The sequence below is a fragment of the Podarcis raffonei genome, chromosome 4 (assembly GCF_027172205.1).
Source record: "Podarcis raffonei isolate rPodRaf1 chromosome 4, rPodRaf1.pri, whole genome shotgun sequence".
Taxonomy (NCBI): domain Eukaryota; kingdom Metazoa; phylum Chordata; class Lepidosauria; order Squamata; family Lacertidae; genus Podarcis; species Podarcis raffonei.
In genome coordinates this window covers 104,641,680-104,658,495 of record NC_070605.1, presented here as the reverse complement: position 1 = coordinate 104,658,495, position 16,816 = coordinate 104,641,680, and the positions used below count along the sequence as shown (strand labels likewise).

General features: G+C 40.7%; 1 protein-coding gene across 6 annotated transcripts in view; it reads left to right on the top strand.

Annotated features, from left to right (window-relative positions):
- The window catches only part of TDRD3 (tudor domain containing 3), a 61,362-nt gene that overhangs the window by 20,971 nt on the left and 23,575 nt on the right, over positions 1–16,816 (top strand). For all 6 annotated transcript variants that reach the window (XM_053384709.1, XM_053384707.1, XM_053384708.1 and 3 more), the window contains 7 exons: positions 3,347–3,488; positions 5,454–5,525; positions 6,495–6,644; positions 8,104–8,238; positions 10,447–10,603; positions 12,656–12,781; positions 15,799–16,631. In XM_053384709.1, the coding sequence (XP_053240684.1) occupies positions 3,347–3,488; positions 5,454–5,525; positions 6,495–6,644; positions 8,104–8,238; positions 10,447–10,603; positions 12,656–12,781; positions 15,799–16,631 (1,615 nt within the window). The remainder of the gene's footprint in view (positions 1–3,346; positions 3,489–5,453; positions 5,526–6,494; positions 6,645–8,103; positions 8,239–10,446; positions 10,604–12,655; positions 12,782–15,798; positions 16,632–16,816) is intronic.

Sequence of the window (16,816 nt, the reverse complement as noted above, 5' to 3'; positions counted from 1 at the left end):
GTAAACAATACTTATTTTGCTTCATATTGACTGAAAGCACATTACATTTTAGAACTCTCAAAGGCATTTCAATATATAGAATATGTCTGAGTTTACAATATCTTTTGAAGGAGAAAAAGTTTGTTCCAGAAGTGAAGAAATAATAATCCTATACAAAGAAATCCTTCATATCTTTTTCTGTTTGTGGTTTATGCCTCCAAGAATAAATTGACTGCTAATCTCTCATAGTGGTCCTTGGTTTACAGTAGCTGAAAACACAGAAGTACACTGTAAAAGTAAAACATTTATAAGAAATGAATTGAATAGAAAACTTTAGGGAGTTACGTATTATACACAGCTATAGTTAAAGCTGTCCTTCAGATTCTTTGGGCAATTGTGTGCCTATATGATACCCATTCAAGTAATCAGCTGGAGTTTAACATAGGGTGATAACAGCTGAAAGGCCATCTGGCCAGCTGATCAGTTGTGTACATAAAATGAGTGGAATTTCATTACTAAAAATGCTAATGAATTGCATAATAGGTATACTGGATTAGACTACATATGAATTAGTGACTTGATGAGAAGCCACGTGCAAAGCTTGTTGGCTTTACACGTATGGTAAACCATAAAGAGATTGCAGAGCAGTTTGTGCACTAAGAAATTACTTGGTGAGCAAAATCAAAAATATTTTAACTTTATACAAAAGCCTTTCTCCCTGTGGGTAGGAGCCAACTTCTAGGGGCTGAGGGGGCTTCTTCCCCAAATAAAATATTTGAGGGTGCTGGGGCCCTCAAAGTTGATGGACATTGCCATTCAAATAGTGTGCAGGCACCGCATCGGGGGGGACTTACCTGCCCCCCATATTTTATACAAGTTGGCACCCCTGCCAGCACCAATTTAAAACTGCCCTTCAACATTCCTGAAGCTTCTCTAACAGAAGGCTGCCGCCCCCATGCACATTCATAGCTACACTACATAGGGATATGCAAGATTGTGCAAGGTTGCACCCAGATACATTTACCCTAGTGCTAGTTTGTAATTAATCATAAGACTTGTTGTCTTTACACAACTTCTCCCCACAGCTTTAGGGGCCACAGTACACCTAGAACACTGCCTCCATATTAGATATTCTGTCCTTTTCCATGTTGGTCAAGGAGGTATGCTCCTGTTTTATCCTATATTATCTACACAGTTGCCTTAAATCTTGCAACAAGACAGCACTGGAGGCAGTGTGGTGGCCAGGATTAGGTATTTGGTTTCATAGTTGTATGTATCCTTTAGATCTACTTTAGTATAAACCATTCAAGAACCATTGCACCTTCACTTTAACTGCCCATATTTCTTCCCAGAGCTCATGTGCCCGTTTTCTCATTATCTGTAGATGAAAGCCTGTTAGGCATCCAAAAATAAGTGTGAAGCTGTACTCCAGTACCAAAAGATCGGTCCAGCTTTGCAAGATCCTACAGGACTAACCTTCAATTTTATATTTGAATATATTGTATGCTATTTAATTAAATAGTTTTAAAGACAACGTTTTTGTTTCTGAAAATGTGAAATGATGGTTTTGTCATCTTAGTTCTTTAAAAGAAACATGTTTCTTTCTGGAAAAAAGTTGTCCTTTAAATAAAGCCTAAGTGAAGAATAAAGTTTATTTGCACCCGTGCTTGTCAAAATATTTTTTCAAAGCAGTTTCTAGAAAGAAAACAAAATAGAGTGACAGTAAAAACACAGCTTAAAATAGCTCAGCATTTTTTTAAAAAGAAGATTTTACATAAGCAAAAATTGGCTACAAAATATCTTTAAAACGTTTTCAGCATCTGTCCAAAAGGGGGGGTGGGGTGGGGGCTTCTCTAGTTTCTTCAAGTGGAGAATTCTGTGATTGCAGTGCCAGTGATCAAAATTTTGCTAATGACTGGCTGGAGTTTAGATTCTCAGATGCTGATCTTGGGCAGTCCTTAAGGTAACCTGGTTCTAGACCGCTTACACATTTTGAGGATTAATAGAACACTTTAAACTGAGCCTGGAAACAAACAATGTATTACTGCAACATGCTCTGACCACCCTTGTACCATTTGCAGTTTTTGAACTAGAACAAAATGGCAGCTCTGCAGAAGGAGCCCGCTGACTTTACTTCAGCACTCTTTTTCTTAAGGATGGAAGTTGTCACATATTATGTTAGTTAATAAACTATTATTGTATTATTCATGGAGATCTGGAAGTAATTCGCATCACCTCAACTGTCTTAATAGAGCTGTTGGCAAAGGGCAGGACTGAGCAATATCTAGACCAGGCATAGGCAAACTCCTGCCCTCCCGATGTTTGGGACTACAATTCCCATCATCCCTAGCTAACAGGACCAGTGGTCAGGGATGATGGGAATTGTAGTCCCTAACATCTGGAGGGCCAGAGTTTGCCTATCCCTGATCTAGACCACCAGCCCATCTGATAAGATGCTAGACTAGGAATATGGAAGACCAAACTCCACAGTTGGGCTCCTTCCTTCATCTGTGGCCAGCACAGAATGCAAGAGGGTCTGTATGGAGCCAACATTATAATGAAGATGGCGAAAGTAGAATGAACATCTTTTTTCATTCAGTAATGCTTGACAAGGATTTGGAATTTCTCATGACACTTTGTACTAGAGATGTCTTGATGCTGTTGGTGGATTACAGATATGTGATGGCTCTCTATCTCCTTTCTGTGCTGCTTGGCCAATGTCTGAAGCCCTTTGCTTCATTGGGAGGGCTGCATGCTTTGGATCCTCAAGGTCCCAGTAGCAAGGCTGTGAATTCTCACATGCTACTGTAAAGGTGTCTCAATCATGAGATGCCCCATATTCAGATATCTGAATCTCATATCTCCTTTGTGCGCTGTTCCATTTCCAGGAACAGGGTTTGTTCTCACCTAAGTATCCCTAGTCAGAGCTCAGTTTCTGAAGTGATTGACAGCTGATTTTCTTAATATATCCTGTCAATTTGTGAACAGTTGAAAACTACCATTGTAATGATTGATGTTCTATAGATGCTGCAGCATTGAAAATGTGTTTTTTTGTTTACCTATTTTGCCACTGAACATTGGGGGCACTTTGAAAAAAACGTACAGTTAAACACGTTTTCTGTGAGTGCTTCCAGAAGCAATATGGAGATGGATTCTGACTATGCTTCCTGCATAAGGTGATAGTGCTGGGCCATGTGCTATTTAGCATTAAAACAGAATGCACTGTAGTTTCAGACTACCAAATTATTTAATATGTATCACATAATAAATAACTTAGAACTGATTCAGTGTAATGGTGATTCAGAACAAAATACTGAAATAATACTTTCGTCAATACTTGTGGAGTTCCTCTTGTTCTTGTGTTTAGTCTGAACACTCCTCCTGGAACGAAAATTAAACTGCTGGGAATTGTGGAAGTGAAAAATGGCATCCTCCTTCTGGATGACAGCAACACAGTGATTCTTGGCGGTGAAGTGGACCATCTTATAGAAAAGTGGGAGTTGCAAAGGGTGAGGTAACATGCTTTTCCCTACCTTAAGCTGAATAATAATAATAATAATAATAATAATAATAATAATAATAAATTTTATTATTATTTATACCCCATCCATCTAGCTGGGTTTCCCCCAGCCACTCTGGGCAGCTTACAGCATATCTAAAATCAAAATAAAAATATCAAGCATGAAAAACCTCCTGATACAGGGCTGCTTTCAGATGTCTTCTAAAAGTTGTGTAATTCTTCATCTCCTTGACATCTGAGGTGTTCCCCAGGGAGATTGCCACTACTGAGAAGGCCCTCTGCCTGGTTCCCAGTAACTCCGCTTCCTCCAATGAGGGAACCAGCAGAAGACCCTCAGAGAAGGACCTCAGTGTCTGGGCTGAATGATGGGGGTGACGCTCCTTCAGGTATATTAGTTAAACTTCAAATTATTTATTAGGTATATGAAAATGAAGGCATTGTGATTGTGTTACAAAGCACATTTAATTAAGTCACATTGTAATGTGCATTAAAAATGTTTTTATGGAAAGGTCAGGATTTAAGCTGGGGATGGGGAATCATAGGCTTGGGGGGCCATACCTGGCCTCTGGGGCTCCCCAAGACCACCCCCCCAGACCACAGCCTTCACCAGTCCTGCTCCACACTCTCCTCAAGTCATTTTCCTCCTGGAATGTGTCCTTGTGCTGATGCCTCTTGCTGGCCTGGATGGAGAGATGCATGGTGTCTATGGGGCAGAATGTGGGAGGGTACAGAGGAAAGTAGAGCATCCATTGCTCTATCCATGTTTGCCTCTGGCCCTAAACTGCTGTCAGGTTGCTCACGAGGGGTTCTTCATCCCTGATTTAAACCCAGAAAATTTAGCATTTTGTTAGCATTTTGAGGTGTCAGAGAAAATGGGCTGGCAAAAGTTCCACACTGGAGGTGGGCCGTTTCTATACCAGCCTTCTATCCAGTGTCAGTGTGGTACTGTAAATGTCATAAAGCTCTCTGATTTCCTTGCTGAGGCTTTCTACTTTTTGCCTCTTCACTTTATGGGAAAACCTGTCTCCTTCCTGAGGCACTTCAGAAAGAACTTAGCAAACACTCCTTGTACATCTCTTGAATAGTTGTTTTTGTCTGATTATATGTACCGTATTTTTTGCTCTATAAGACTCACTTTTCCCCTCCTAAAAAGGGGCAACGTGTGTGCATCTTATGGAGCGAATGCAGGCTGCGCAGCTATCCCAGAAGCCAGAACAGCAAGAGGGATTGCTCCTTTCACTGCGCAGCGATCCCTCTTGCTGTTCTGGCTTCTGAGATTCAGAATATTTATTTTCTTGTTTTCCTCCTCCAAAAACTAGGTGCGTCTTGTGGTCTGGTGCGTCTTATAGAGTGAAAAATACGGTATTTATTGCAATAATGTATAACCTGCTTTTCATGATGTAAATCTTTCCAAGGCAGCTTGCAGTGTAACGAAACTGTTAATAAAACTGCAATCACACTATCAAAATATTAAGCAGGATCCTTCCCAGAAGGCAGGTGTGGTAAAAGATCTTGGGGTGTGGGAGGGCATAGTCCCTCTGGAGCAGCCTCTAAGGTGGCCTTTTTCCTGCCTAATAAATTGATATCTAGCGCTGGTTGAAGACACAGTGTGTAAAACACGAAGTTCTGTGGTTTGTGTAGCATGTTTCCACCCTACATTTCTTTGAATCCATAGAACTTCCTGTTCCTCAGTAAAAAGACTTCATATGTATTTCTTTCTAGAGGCACAAGCTTAATGCCCAATTCAAACTGGGTAGCTGATTTGCTTGTTTAGAAAGTTTGCCTTCTCTCTTTGTCTCCTTCAAGCTTTCCTGTGCCTTCACACTCTTCTCATGGCACCGGTGCTTCTAGTAAGGTTGATCAGTAAGTTGGTAGATACAGGGCATGACGGGTAGAATGTCATACCTCTTGCTGTGGCAATACCAGTTAATGATAATGTTGCTTAATTTCACAGAGCTTATCGAAACACAACAGAAGTAACATAGGAACGGAAGGTGGACCTCCTCCCTTTGTGCCTTTTGGGCAGGTATGACGTGCTTTTAAAATAGGTTTAAACTTTGAAACAGAAGTGACTGTTGTATCTTAGAATATTTCTTATTATTATTTCTTATTATTTATTGAATATATATACCGCCCCATACCCAGATGCTTTATTTTAAAAAAGCTACATATAGGACTTTTTATTTCAATACTTTGGCATTGTGTTCTTTAGAGTCTAGTGTTTAACAGGATATGGTGCAGGAAAAAGATATTTAAGCATTAATTTACAAATTGATATAACTGTAAGAAACTAGTTTGAACATAATGCTTTTCTACATGTTTGAGAACTTTCAAGCGGCAGCCAAGTGCTTTCCCAGTCCATTCTTTCAAGTGCCACAAGGAACATCAGCTACGTGATACTTTCTATTTAGCAGTTAAATGTTTGGTTAGATATCTTTTTCATTTTAAGTTTTGCCCCTGCTTTGTACTTAGCTGTGTGTACATGGGCCATCAGTATTGGTTTGTTTTTAGAGTGCGCGCGCGCACACACACACATACCCAGTTTCTTGTGCACGTACCTATGTCAATGAGACTATATTCTAAAAGCAGCTTGATCTGTGGGGAAAGTTTCAATTTCCGCTATTTGGTACCAACCGGTTGTCTAGAAATGGAGCATTCTTCATCCAGCAGAGAGGATTCTTTAATCAAAGAAAGACCTGAGTGGGGCTGGACTGGGAGGCTTCCTCTGGAGCCTCTTGTCCACTTCTTGGAACCTGCACAGTCCCAAAAGATCTTTAAGGGAGAGGAGGATACAGGGGATCATGCTGGGCTGCTTGAGTAACACAATTGCTCTCTTATAATTTATCTGTCTTTATTTCCTGTGTAGTAGAGACTGGGAAGTTCAGATCACAACTAGAATCTGGCATGTGGCTGTATTGTGATTTGATTCTATTATATTAAAAATGAAATACATGGTAGATGGAGCTGCTTTTTAAATATGCTTTTACATTTCCAGAAGTGTGTATCTCAGCTGCAAGTGGACAGCAGGGAGCTGGATCGGAGAAAAACTCTGCAAGTGACAAGCACAGCGAAACCTGCCGGGGACAATGATGAGTTTGAAAAACAGCGAACAGCTGCTATTGCAGAAGTAGCAAAAAGCAAAGAGGTTAGAAAGAGGGTCTGCAGTTTTTTATTATTATTATTATTATTATTATTATTATTATTATTATTATCATCATCATCATCATCATCATCATCATTTACAATAAATTTCTAATTTGTGGAGGTACTATAATGCCTGTGCGTTCTCTTCTTGGTATTGTATGGAGAAATGAATATGAAGGTATTTGCTGTGTTCCCACAAAATAAATTATCCAGTGAGGAGAAAGGGGGTTCTAAAGGAATTTGGCATGGAGTACTGCTGAAGAGAAAATCACCCAATCAGTTTAGAAGCATGCATTGTTCTATATTCATTGATTATAGTTATTTAAGCTAATTAGAAAACTTGAGTACAGTGATACCTCAGGTTAAGAACTTAATTCATTCTGGAGGTTCATTCTTAACCTGAAACTGTTCTTAACCTGAGGTACCACTTTTGCTAATGGAGCCACCCGCTGCTGCCACGCGATTTGTGTTCTCATCCTGAAGCAAAGTTCTTAACCCGAGGTACTATTTCTGGGTTAGTAGAGTCTGTAACCCGAAGCATCTGTAACCTGAAGCGTCTGTAACCCGAAGTACCACTCCACTGTATGAAAGAAAGAAAGAAAGATGATAGATATAGATAGATAGATAGATAGATAGATAGATAGATAGATGATAGATAGATATTGGAAACATATGTTTCAGTGTAACTTATCTCAGTACCCAGGTGTGTGTGTGTTTGTTTGTTTGCTTGCTTGTTTTGGAAAGACCAGAAATACGGGAGGAGTAGATTGTTCAGATATCACACTAGCCAAGGATTAAAATGAATATGTATATTGAATCACATAAATATGTCAGACTTAGGGTAGATGTTTTGACTGGTTTATTTCGTACATAGAATGTTTTGGAACCAAAACATTTTGTTATGTATAAAAGCAAGCAGTTTTAGTAATGTAAAAGGTCCCTTAAACTAAAAGCCTAACCGTACTGCCTGTGTAATCTCTATAATGTATCGGTGATGAAATATTCTTCCTTCCAATTTCTGATTTAAGTTGTTTTTTATATAAGTTGTGGGATTCTCTCCCCACAGAGGTGTGTCTGGCTTCTTCATTCTGTGCCTTTGCACCTCTTTGCCTTTGACACCTGAAATGTGTGTTTTCATAGCCCACTCTGTTCTTGTAACTATAATCTGTTTTACATGTTTCTTATTCTGAGTTTTAAATTGTTGTAACCTACCCTGGGAGCTGTTTGTGAAGGTTGGGTAATAAATTTGATAGTAATAATAATCCCCAATTATGCTTGTTAAAACCTTTTTACAGTATTTTGTGATTTCTAGAGAGACCAGAAGTGGAGCTAGAAATCAAAATTTTGTTTGCAGGAATGCTAAAAATGAGTATCTTCAGACTGGCTTTCCCTAGTGGTTATATAAAGAAAGTTAGTACTGGTGGTACTGAAACATTATTTTCCTTATCTGTTCTCTAAAGACTAAAACGTTTGGAGGAGGTGGCAGTACTAGAAGCAATCTCAGTGTGAGTACAGGAGGGAATCGAATCAGGGAAGTGTTCCAAAAAGAGAAGATCAAGCCTGAGGGGAAAAATGAAGGTGTCTATCGAGAACTGGTAAGGCTGGAATCTCAGCAAGCCTTCAAACATCAGTATTTTATATGAAGGATGTTCAGGGGGAGCTGAGGGGATGTTTTTGTGCAAGGTATGCAGACATCTTGACTACCAGTACAATTTCTATGTGTTATATTCAGTGGAGCTTACTGAAGGATACTTCAGTTAGGATTGCAGCCTAACTCAATATTTGATTAAAGTAAAATGTTAAATTGCAAGAAAATTGAAAACCAACTGTCATGGCTGAAAGGTAACATCTTTGCAGATATGTTTCTTATAATTCAGATTTCTCCCCCATACAGATGCATGTTGAGCTTTTCAACTATGAAAATATTGCTGGATTTTAGTGACAATATCAACAACAACAATCATCATCATCATCTATTTCTACCTCGCTCATCTGGCTGGGTTTCCCCAGCCACTCTGGGCGTCTTCTAACAAAAGATTAAAAATACATTAAAACATCAATCATTAAAATTTCCCTAAACAGGGCTGCCTTCAGATGTCTTCTAAATGTCATATAGTTGTTTATTTCTTTGACATTTGATGGGAGAGTGTTCCACAGGGCAGTGCCACTACCGAGAAGGCCTTCTGCCTGGTTCCCTGTAACCTCACTTCTTGCACTGAGGGAACCACCAGAAGGCCCTCAGCACTGGACCTCAGTGTCCGGGCAGAACGATGGGGGTGGAGACGCTTCTTCAGGTATACTGGGCTGAGGCTGTCCAGGGCTTTAAAGGTCAACACTAACACTTTGAATTGTGCTCGTAAACGTACTGGGAGCCAATGTAGGTCTTTCAAGACTGGTGTTATATAGTCTTGGAGGCCGCTCCCAGTCACCAGTCTAGCTGCCGCATTCTGGATTAGTTGTACTTTCTGGGTCACCCTCAAAGGTAGCCCCACGTAGAGCGCATTGCAGTAGTCCAAGCGGGAGATAACTAGAGCATGCACCACTCTGGTGAGACAGTCTGCGGGCAGGTAGGGTCTCAGCCTGCATACCAGATGGAGCTGGGAGACAGCTAGCCTGGACACAGAATTGACCTGCGCCTCCATGGATGGCTGTGAGTCCAAAATGACCCCCAGGCTGCGCACCTGGTCCTTCAGGGGCACAGTTGCCCCATTCAGGACCAGGGAGTCCCCCACACCCGCCCGCCCCCCGTCCCCCACTAAAACTGGTTTAAAATGTTGTTCTTTTGCCAAATCTGTAGTTTGACATCAGCCTTGCTAGTAATTATTTAAAAGTCATTGTGGCAGCAGTGTGCAAGTTGAACTGTTCTTGCAAGCTGTGGCCAGGATCCAGAGAAATGCAAAGCTAGTAACATGTGCAAAGCTAGTACCTTTGTCTTTATTGAACAGCAGTTCCCTGTGCTATACTGTGAACTGCTTCTGAAACTGAAGGAGTTTTCAAAAGCAGTTTGGCGTGGAGTTTAGCTATTCAGGAGGAATTTAAATGTTTGAGGTTACCTGTGCTTGTGTATCCCTCTTGAAATTGGTTGGAAAGCACTTTCAAATGCAAGAACCCAGATGGATACTGGGTCACTCAGCCAGGCTGAAAAGTGCCTTCTTTTGAATTCATTCAAGGCAGGTAGTAGCTGCTGGATCTGTGTGCAGCCCTGACAGTGAGAGGGCTGTGATACTTGCAGTGCGATTGCTGCATATAAGACGGGTCTGTTTCCATCATAGTGCAACAGTTCATAATTCCCAGAACACACCAGGTTGTATTGAATGATGTGGGGATAGAAGTGTATTCATCCCAGGCTTTCCTGACTACTCCAATCCATTGCAGTTTTCTGAAGCTCCTTAAAAGACTCCCTTGAGTGGTGAGCATATCCTGAAATGTGGCACGTGGACTGCAGTGGAATGGGAAGAGCTCCAAATTAGTGGGCAGCATAGGGATCACAATTAGTTGGTGGCATCCTCTACCTGCTCCTGCCCTCCTTGGAGATAATTCAGGAAAGACGTTTAATCAAAGGCAATAAATGGCATATTTTGATATTCTCTTTGTCTGTGGTTTGTATGAAATTATGACTTTGTAACAAATTACTCTTAATTTAGCAAAACAGACTTGTCTTGTGGTCTTGTGTGTCTTGTCTTGTGTGTACATGAAATACTAATTTGTGTTTTAATTTAATATAAATATTCACTTTAAAAGTAAACAGTTTTATGGGGTACATTGTATCCATGGTTTACATTTATTCATGTCTTCTATTGCAGGTTGATGAAAAGGCTCTCAAACATATAACAGAAATGGGTTTCAGTAAGGAAGCAGCAAGGCAAGCGCTTATGGATAACAGCAACAACCTTGAAGCTTCATTGAACTTCCTTCTGAACAGCAATAAACAAATGACTGTACAAGGGCCACCTCCTAGAGGTACAACTTTAAAGGCTGCTTCTTACAGAAAAGCATTTGAATAGGAACAATTTACTTCTGAACTACAACCAAAGGTTTCTGGTGGTTTTCTGTGAAGCCACCAACTGTAATTACTTCCCAGTTAACATTGCTGGTGATGTGTAGAGCATGAGGCTATTGTAACGCAGTACATAATGGATTATAATACAACACCCCAAGGGATTCTGTAGTTGTGGTGCTGTAAAGCTTCTTTCAACGAATGTCTAACCTGCCTTAATGTCACCAAGGTATTGAGAGTTAGAATGTTCTTTGGCTACCATGGGTTGAGCTGAGGTCCTTCAGAGGAACATGGCAGACAGCATGGTCAAAGGGGGCACATGAATGAGCCCAGGAAATGACTTAGCACAAGGAACTAGGAAAAAGTTGTTTGGAAGAAGGGAATGGAGAAAAGGAGCAGGAAAACTAGGAAAGGGTGTGCAGGGGTGCACGTATCTAGGAACCTTAAGGGTAAAGTTTCTTCTCCTTTAACTTCATTAAATTTATATACTCTGCTTCATCCTAAGATCTCAGGGAGGTTCACAAGGTAAAAATACAGGATAAAAGCACAAAATAAATAGAACAAAAACAGAGCAGCAGCCCCCCCACCCTGCCAAAAACACTTTTAAAGGGCCATAGAAAATGAACCAGCCCAAGGCCTGATGAGAGGAACACTTTCACCTAAAAGACAGATGTTGAGGTCGCCCAACAGACCTCCCTGGGGAGAACATTCCACAAATGGAGCCACTGCGGAAAAGGCCTGTTCTTGTCTTGCCACCCTTTGGACCTCTCATGGAGGAGGCACATGAAGAAGGGCCTCATGATGATCAAAGAGTCCAGATTGGTTTTTAGTAGAATTATGCCAAAAAGCAGTTTAAACAGAACCTCTTGGAATTTCTTCCACTTGGTTTATTTTTCACATGTGCTTATTTAAAGTAGCACTGACTGGGAAAGAGGGGTCAGAAAGGGAGGAGTTAATTCTTATCCACAGTGGAGATGAACACTCCATCACTGTGATCAGCACACTTTTTAACTTTGGCAGGATCTTGTAAATAACATATCTGATTTTACCAATTCTTTCCTTACTTTCCTTACTATCACTGCTATGTGGTAAAAGTAGAATGTGCTCAATTACCAGCTTCTGTATCTTATTCTACCTCAAAACGTGGATACTACAGAAGGTTTTTGGCTATTACTTCCACTTTCTTTTCTATTCTGGCTCCCCATCCCACCCCATTTAGCTCATGGATTCTTCCTGTAATATTTGCAGTTAATTCCCACTGGACCTTCTATATTGGTCAGGTTCAGTGACTTTTAAAAGTTTTGTCATGCTTTGAAGAGGCAAGGCAAGCTTGCTGTTTTGGTCAAATAAGAATAGTGTTGTTACAGACGGCTGTATACCTAATTTTTTTAAAAAGTCTCAGATAAATAAGTTTGAGTGGACATAAGGTAAAGGGTTCATTTTAATGGCCATGCATGCCCTAGTCAGGTGATCACCTCACATGATGAGAGGGAGAAAAGGAGCTTGATAGCTAGCTTGGTTCCCAACCTAGCTCCTCTCTCTGCTTTGGAGGGTGAATGTTTCTAATGGACCCATGGTGAATTGTGGGAGCTCCCTGTAGAATTAGAACCCTAATTGCTTACAGTATTTGGAATTTGCCAGAGCATGAAAAACTTACCTTGCATCCAGGTGCAAAGATTTTCTCTGAAATATATATCCTACTTTAATACACCTTAACATGGTAGGTGTAAGATATTGTCAACAAAAATATGGAAAATGTCTTCAGCCATCTATTTCAGCCTTCCCCAACCTTGTGTCCCAGATGTTGTTGGAGAGCATTTGCCATGCTGGCTAGGGGTGATGCAGTTGTTCTCCCAACAACGTCAGGGAACACAAGATTGGTGGAAGCTAATCCAGTTGATAAGTTACTACATTCCTTTAAGGTTTCTCTGTATACCTAACTTTAAAATACTTTGAATTGCTTTATTTTTCAAGCTAAGTTCATTTGACTATAACTAAATATGATTTATCTCTAGGGAAGGGGAAAGGCAGAGGCCGGATACGACCTGAAGATGAGGAAGAACTAGGAAATGCCAGGCCATCGGCTCCAAGCACACTGTTTGACTTCCTGGAGTCTAAAATGGGTACTCTTGCAGTAGAAGGTATGTAGACACGGTGGGAGTTTGCAGCTTCTTGCACGACACCATGAGTAGATCCATCATCCATATGAGTAGATCCATCCTCCTCCACGGAGAACCCGTGCACCATCTAGAAATTATTTTTTAAAAGAGCTGCATTATTTGCATGTGAAGCTTTCAGTATTCTTTAGCATTTTATTTAATGAAAGGTTTCCTTTTAAAAGTAGTTTACTTGGAGTATTTTGAAGTATTTAGACTACACGTAAAAGGAGATTTTACTTGTTATGGAACCACTTTCAAATTTTACAAAGAGATAGTTGTTTCAGCAGCTACTTGAGGCACCCTTCCTGGAAATAAGCTTGTTGTTGTGTAAAACACAATTTATGAAGCCCCGAGCTGTGGTTGAGTTTTGTTACTCCCAGTTTCTGTTATTTGTTGCTGAATGTCCTTTGGCAGTACCTGACATCCTTAGCGATGTCTTGTATAGCTAGATGGAAATCTTGCTAATGGGAAAACTCAGCTTTTTCCTCCTCCAGATACACACTCCCCCCGCCTGCCTCCGTCCAAAAATGGGAAGCTTAGTTCCAAATGGTTTCAACACATGTGAACCACCCTGAGATCTATAAATGAAGGACAGTATACAAATTTAATAAGCAGCAACAACACTGACCTGGTGCAAAAACAGAATTGTCCTCTGCAGGAAATTTTGCAGAGAACTTTAATCCAGGGATGGTGGGACCTTGTGGCCCTCCAGATGATGTGGGACTCCCGACTCCCCTCTGTCCCAGCCAGCATGACCAGTGACCCAGGATGATGGTTATGAGTTCCCCATCTCTTCTTTAAGCTCAGAACTTGGGGATTGCTGCACAATTATGGGGCTCACCTCAGGTCCAACACTCCTAGAAGCTTATCAGCAGTTCATTTTCGTAGCATAAAGGGAAGTGACAGGAACTCCAACCCCACCCCACCATTTCCTCTTGTATTATTCCTTCTCCAGTGAGCCATTAGCCCAAACTCTCAAATGGCGTATATGCTTTCGCTGGACAGTAGTAACAAACCTAATTTGACACTTAAGAGCAGGACATGCTGTTTTGTCACACAGCTAGACATCTCTTCAGCTATTATGGTAAAATGAAATTGGGGAAAATAGCTTGGAAAATGGCTCAGTCTTTGCCTTAATTGCAAGACAGGAAAGCTTTTGTCTTATACTAGGTAGTTTTAAGATGACAAGCATTTCCCTTTTAAGTTGTCAGTCAATCATTTTATTCACTTAGGTTCCCATAAATCTGTGACCTTGAAATAATCATGCCAGACTAACCTCTTTCCCTTTGCAGAAAGCTACAGAAATTCATTGGGTTGGAAACATCTGCTGTGATGGTTAATAAAATCAATGCTTTTTTAATGGATTGTGGCTTTCAAAGTCCAAAATTACTGTCAGATACAAATAGTCTGAAGTGACAGGGTAGCAAAATTACACCAGTCCACTGACTTACCTGTCTCAAGGTGGACTCTGACTGCAACAGTTCTAATGAATGTTTTTCGTCTGTGCTCAGCCTGAATTAGTAAAATTTGCTAGGGAGATCAACCAAATTAGATACCTTGTACACTCAAGAATTCCAGCACAAATTTCAGACAGAATTAATTAAGCAATATAAACAATTGATTTGAGAAGGGGGGGAAATCTAATATTATTCAAAGCAAAGCATGCACCTTCAGATTTATATTTGGATTTAACATAGTGTTTGTGTGTCTAAACCACAGAGCCTAGGGCTTGCCGATCGGAAGGTCAGCAGTTCGAATTCCTGCGACGGGGTGAGCTCCCGTTGCTGGGTCCCTGCTCCTGCCAGCCTAGCAGTTCAAAAGCACGTCAAAGTGCAAGTAGATAAATAGGTACCACTCCGGCGGAAAGTAAACGGCATTTCCATGTGCTGCTCTGGTTCGCCAGAAGCGGCTTGGTCATGACCTGGAAGCTGTACGCCGGCTCCCTCGGCCAGTACAGCGAGATGAGCGCTGCAACCCCAGAGTTGTCTGTGACTGGACCTAACGGTCAGGGGTCCCTTTACCTTTTATCTTGCCAGGTGCACCAATATATGAATTCTTTTTATTTAAAGCAAGTGTTGGACACAACAAAGAAGCAAACGTTTATGACTTCTGCTTTTATACTCTCTGCTCAACAATAAAGATTGGGTTTGCTTCGCTTACTATTTAAGCTAGACCTGCACAAGATGAAGCCTGTGAATTGTTTATAGTCTCTTTCCTGGCCATTTCACCCCTCAGCCCCCTGGATTTAAACTACCTTTAGGCTTGTGGCCCTTTCCTTTCTCCTTGATGGAGTTAAGAAGTTACAGCCATTCCGTGGTTTAGAGGTTGTGGTCATTCCATGAAATACTTTCCTCTGAGGCATTGTTTTCATTCTCCCTTACACGATTTGCCAGACATTTGAGTTGAGCGGACTATGGTTACCTGCAAAATAAGAAACATCCCAAACCACGAACCCTTCAAAGCATGGTTTGGTAGCAGTTGCTGATTAGCGGTAGCCATAGTTTGCTCTATTAACAGCTTCGAAATCAAGAGCTTCGAAGTGCTTATCTTTAGGCGGCTCATCCCCCAGTGTTTAACTCCTGTAGCTTGTGAAAACGTTATTCAGGTTAATACCATATGAACACTTTCCCACGTTTCTTGCTAACGTAGATTATTGACATGCTTCTTGATTGCACCTTATAGAATAGTTCTATGAGAATGTTCTATGAAGTTTTATTATGTTGTGATTTTATTATTATTTTTAACTCCCTTTTTAATTTCATGTGAATTCTTGACTTTTATGTGTAATTTTGGCATCCTAGAATCTTTGCTGAGAGGCAGGAGATAACTAAAATAAATATAGGTTGAGAGTGACAATGTGACCTTAGACTCCATGTATTATTTATACACCAGATGATCAACTACATATCGGTTGTCAAATATCTAAACTGTCTTTAGGAATTAAAATAGTTTGATACTGATTAGCTGTGTCACTAATAACTGTTGTTTTTCTTTTGTAGAACCAAAGTTACAGATGTCACTGCAGCATCAGGGGCAGCACAGAGTAATGAATGCTGAGCAGAATGGCATAAAAGTATATAGTCAGCAAAGGCATGTTCCTCGAAATGACACCAGGCAGCCAAGGAACGAGAAGCCGCCTCGTTTTCAGCGAGACAGTCAAAATTTGAGGCACGCCATGGAGGGGAGTGTATTAATGAGAACCAGAGCTTCCGAAAGACAAAATTCTTTGGGCCCTGAACAATGGATTGAAGAGAGAAATAGGTGTGATAGACTTTATGCTCGAAAAGATACTTCCTATCCCACAGCTGTTCACCCTGGTGACTTTCATTTTAAGCGGGACATCCCAGTGCAAAGCAGACAAGGAAAAGTTGCCTCACCCATGGAAATGAAAGAGAATTCTGCTGCTCAAGATGCATCTGACAACAATAATCAGAAACAGGGAAGTAGGGAAAACCAGATACACCATCCTGACAATTTCTATGATAGGAAAACACTAATGCTAACAAATGAAACTTTAACTGGCTTAAAAAATGAGCAGCACTTTGGTATGAACATAGATTATCAAAACCCTGTTAGAACTGATCGTTTTAGTTCTGTACCAAATGGCGATGTGGAGCATTTTCAGAAAGGAAGGAGAGTTGGACCTATTAAACTGCCTGCGCCCAACATGGCCCCAGCATTTGATGTAAAAATGTACTATGATACTGGGCCCAAAAAGAGATCTGGACCCATCAAACCAGAAAAAATGGTGGAACCATCTACTTCAAGAGAATATGGGAAAAGCTGGCAACCAGGGGATGAATGTTTCGCCCTTTACTGGGAAGATAACAAGGTATGCCCTACTCAAGTCAAATTCTATTGCTTCTGTTTTAAGTGCAAGAGGCGTCTTTGTACTATCAAACTCTGGCTATTGTTTTGGGGAAAGGGACGTTGATAAAATATCCCTGTTTATTATGTATTTTGTGTTTTTTATATTGTGGTTTTGTGTTGTGAACCCTGAGATGTATGGGTATAGGG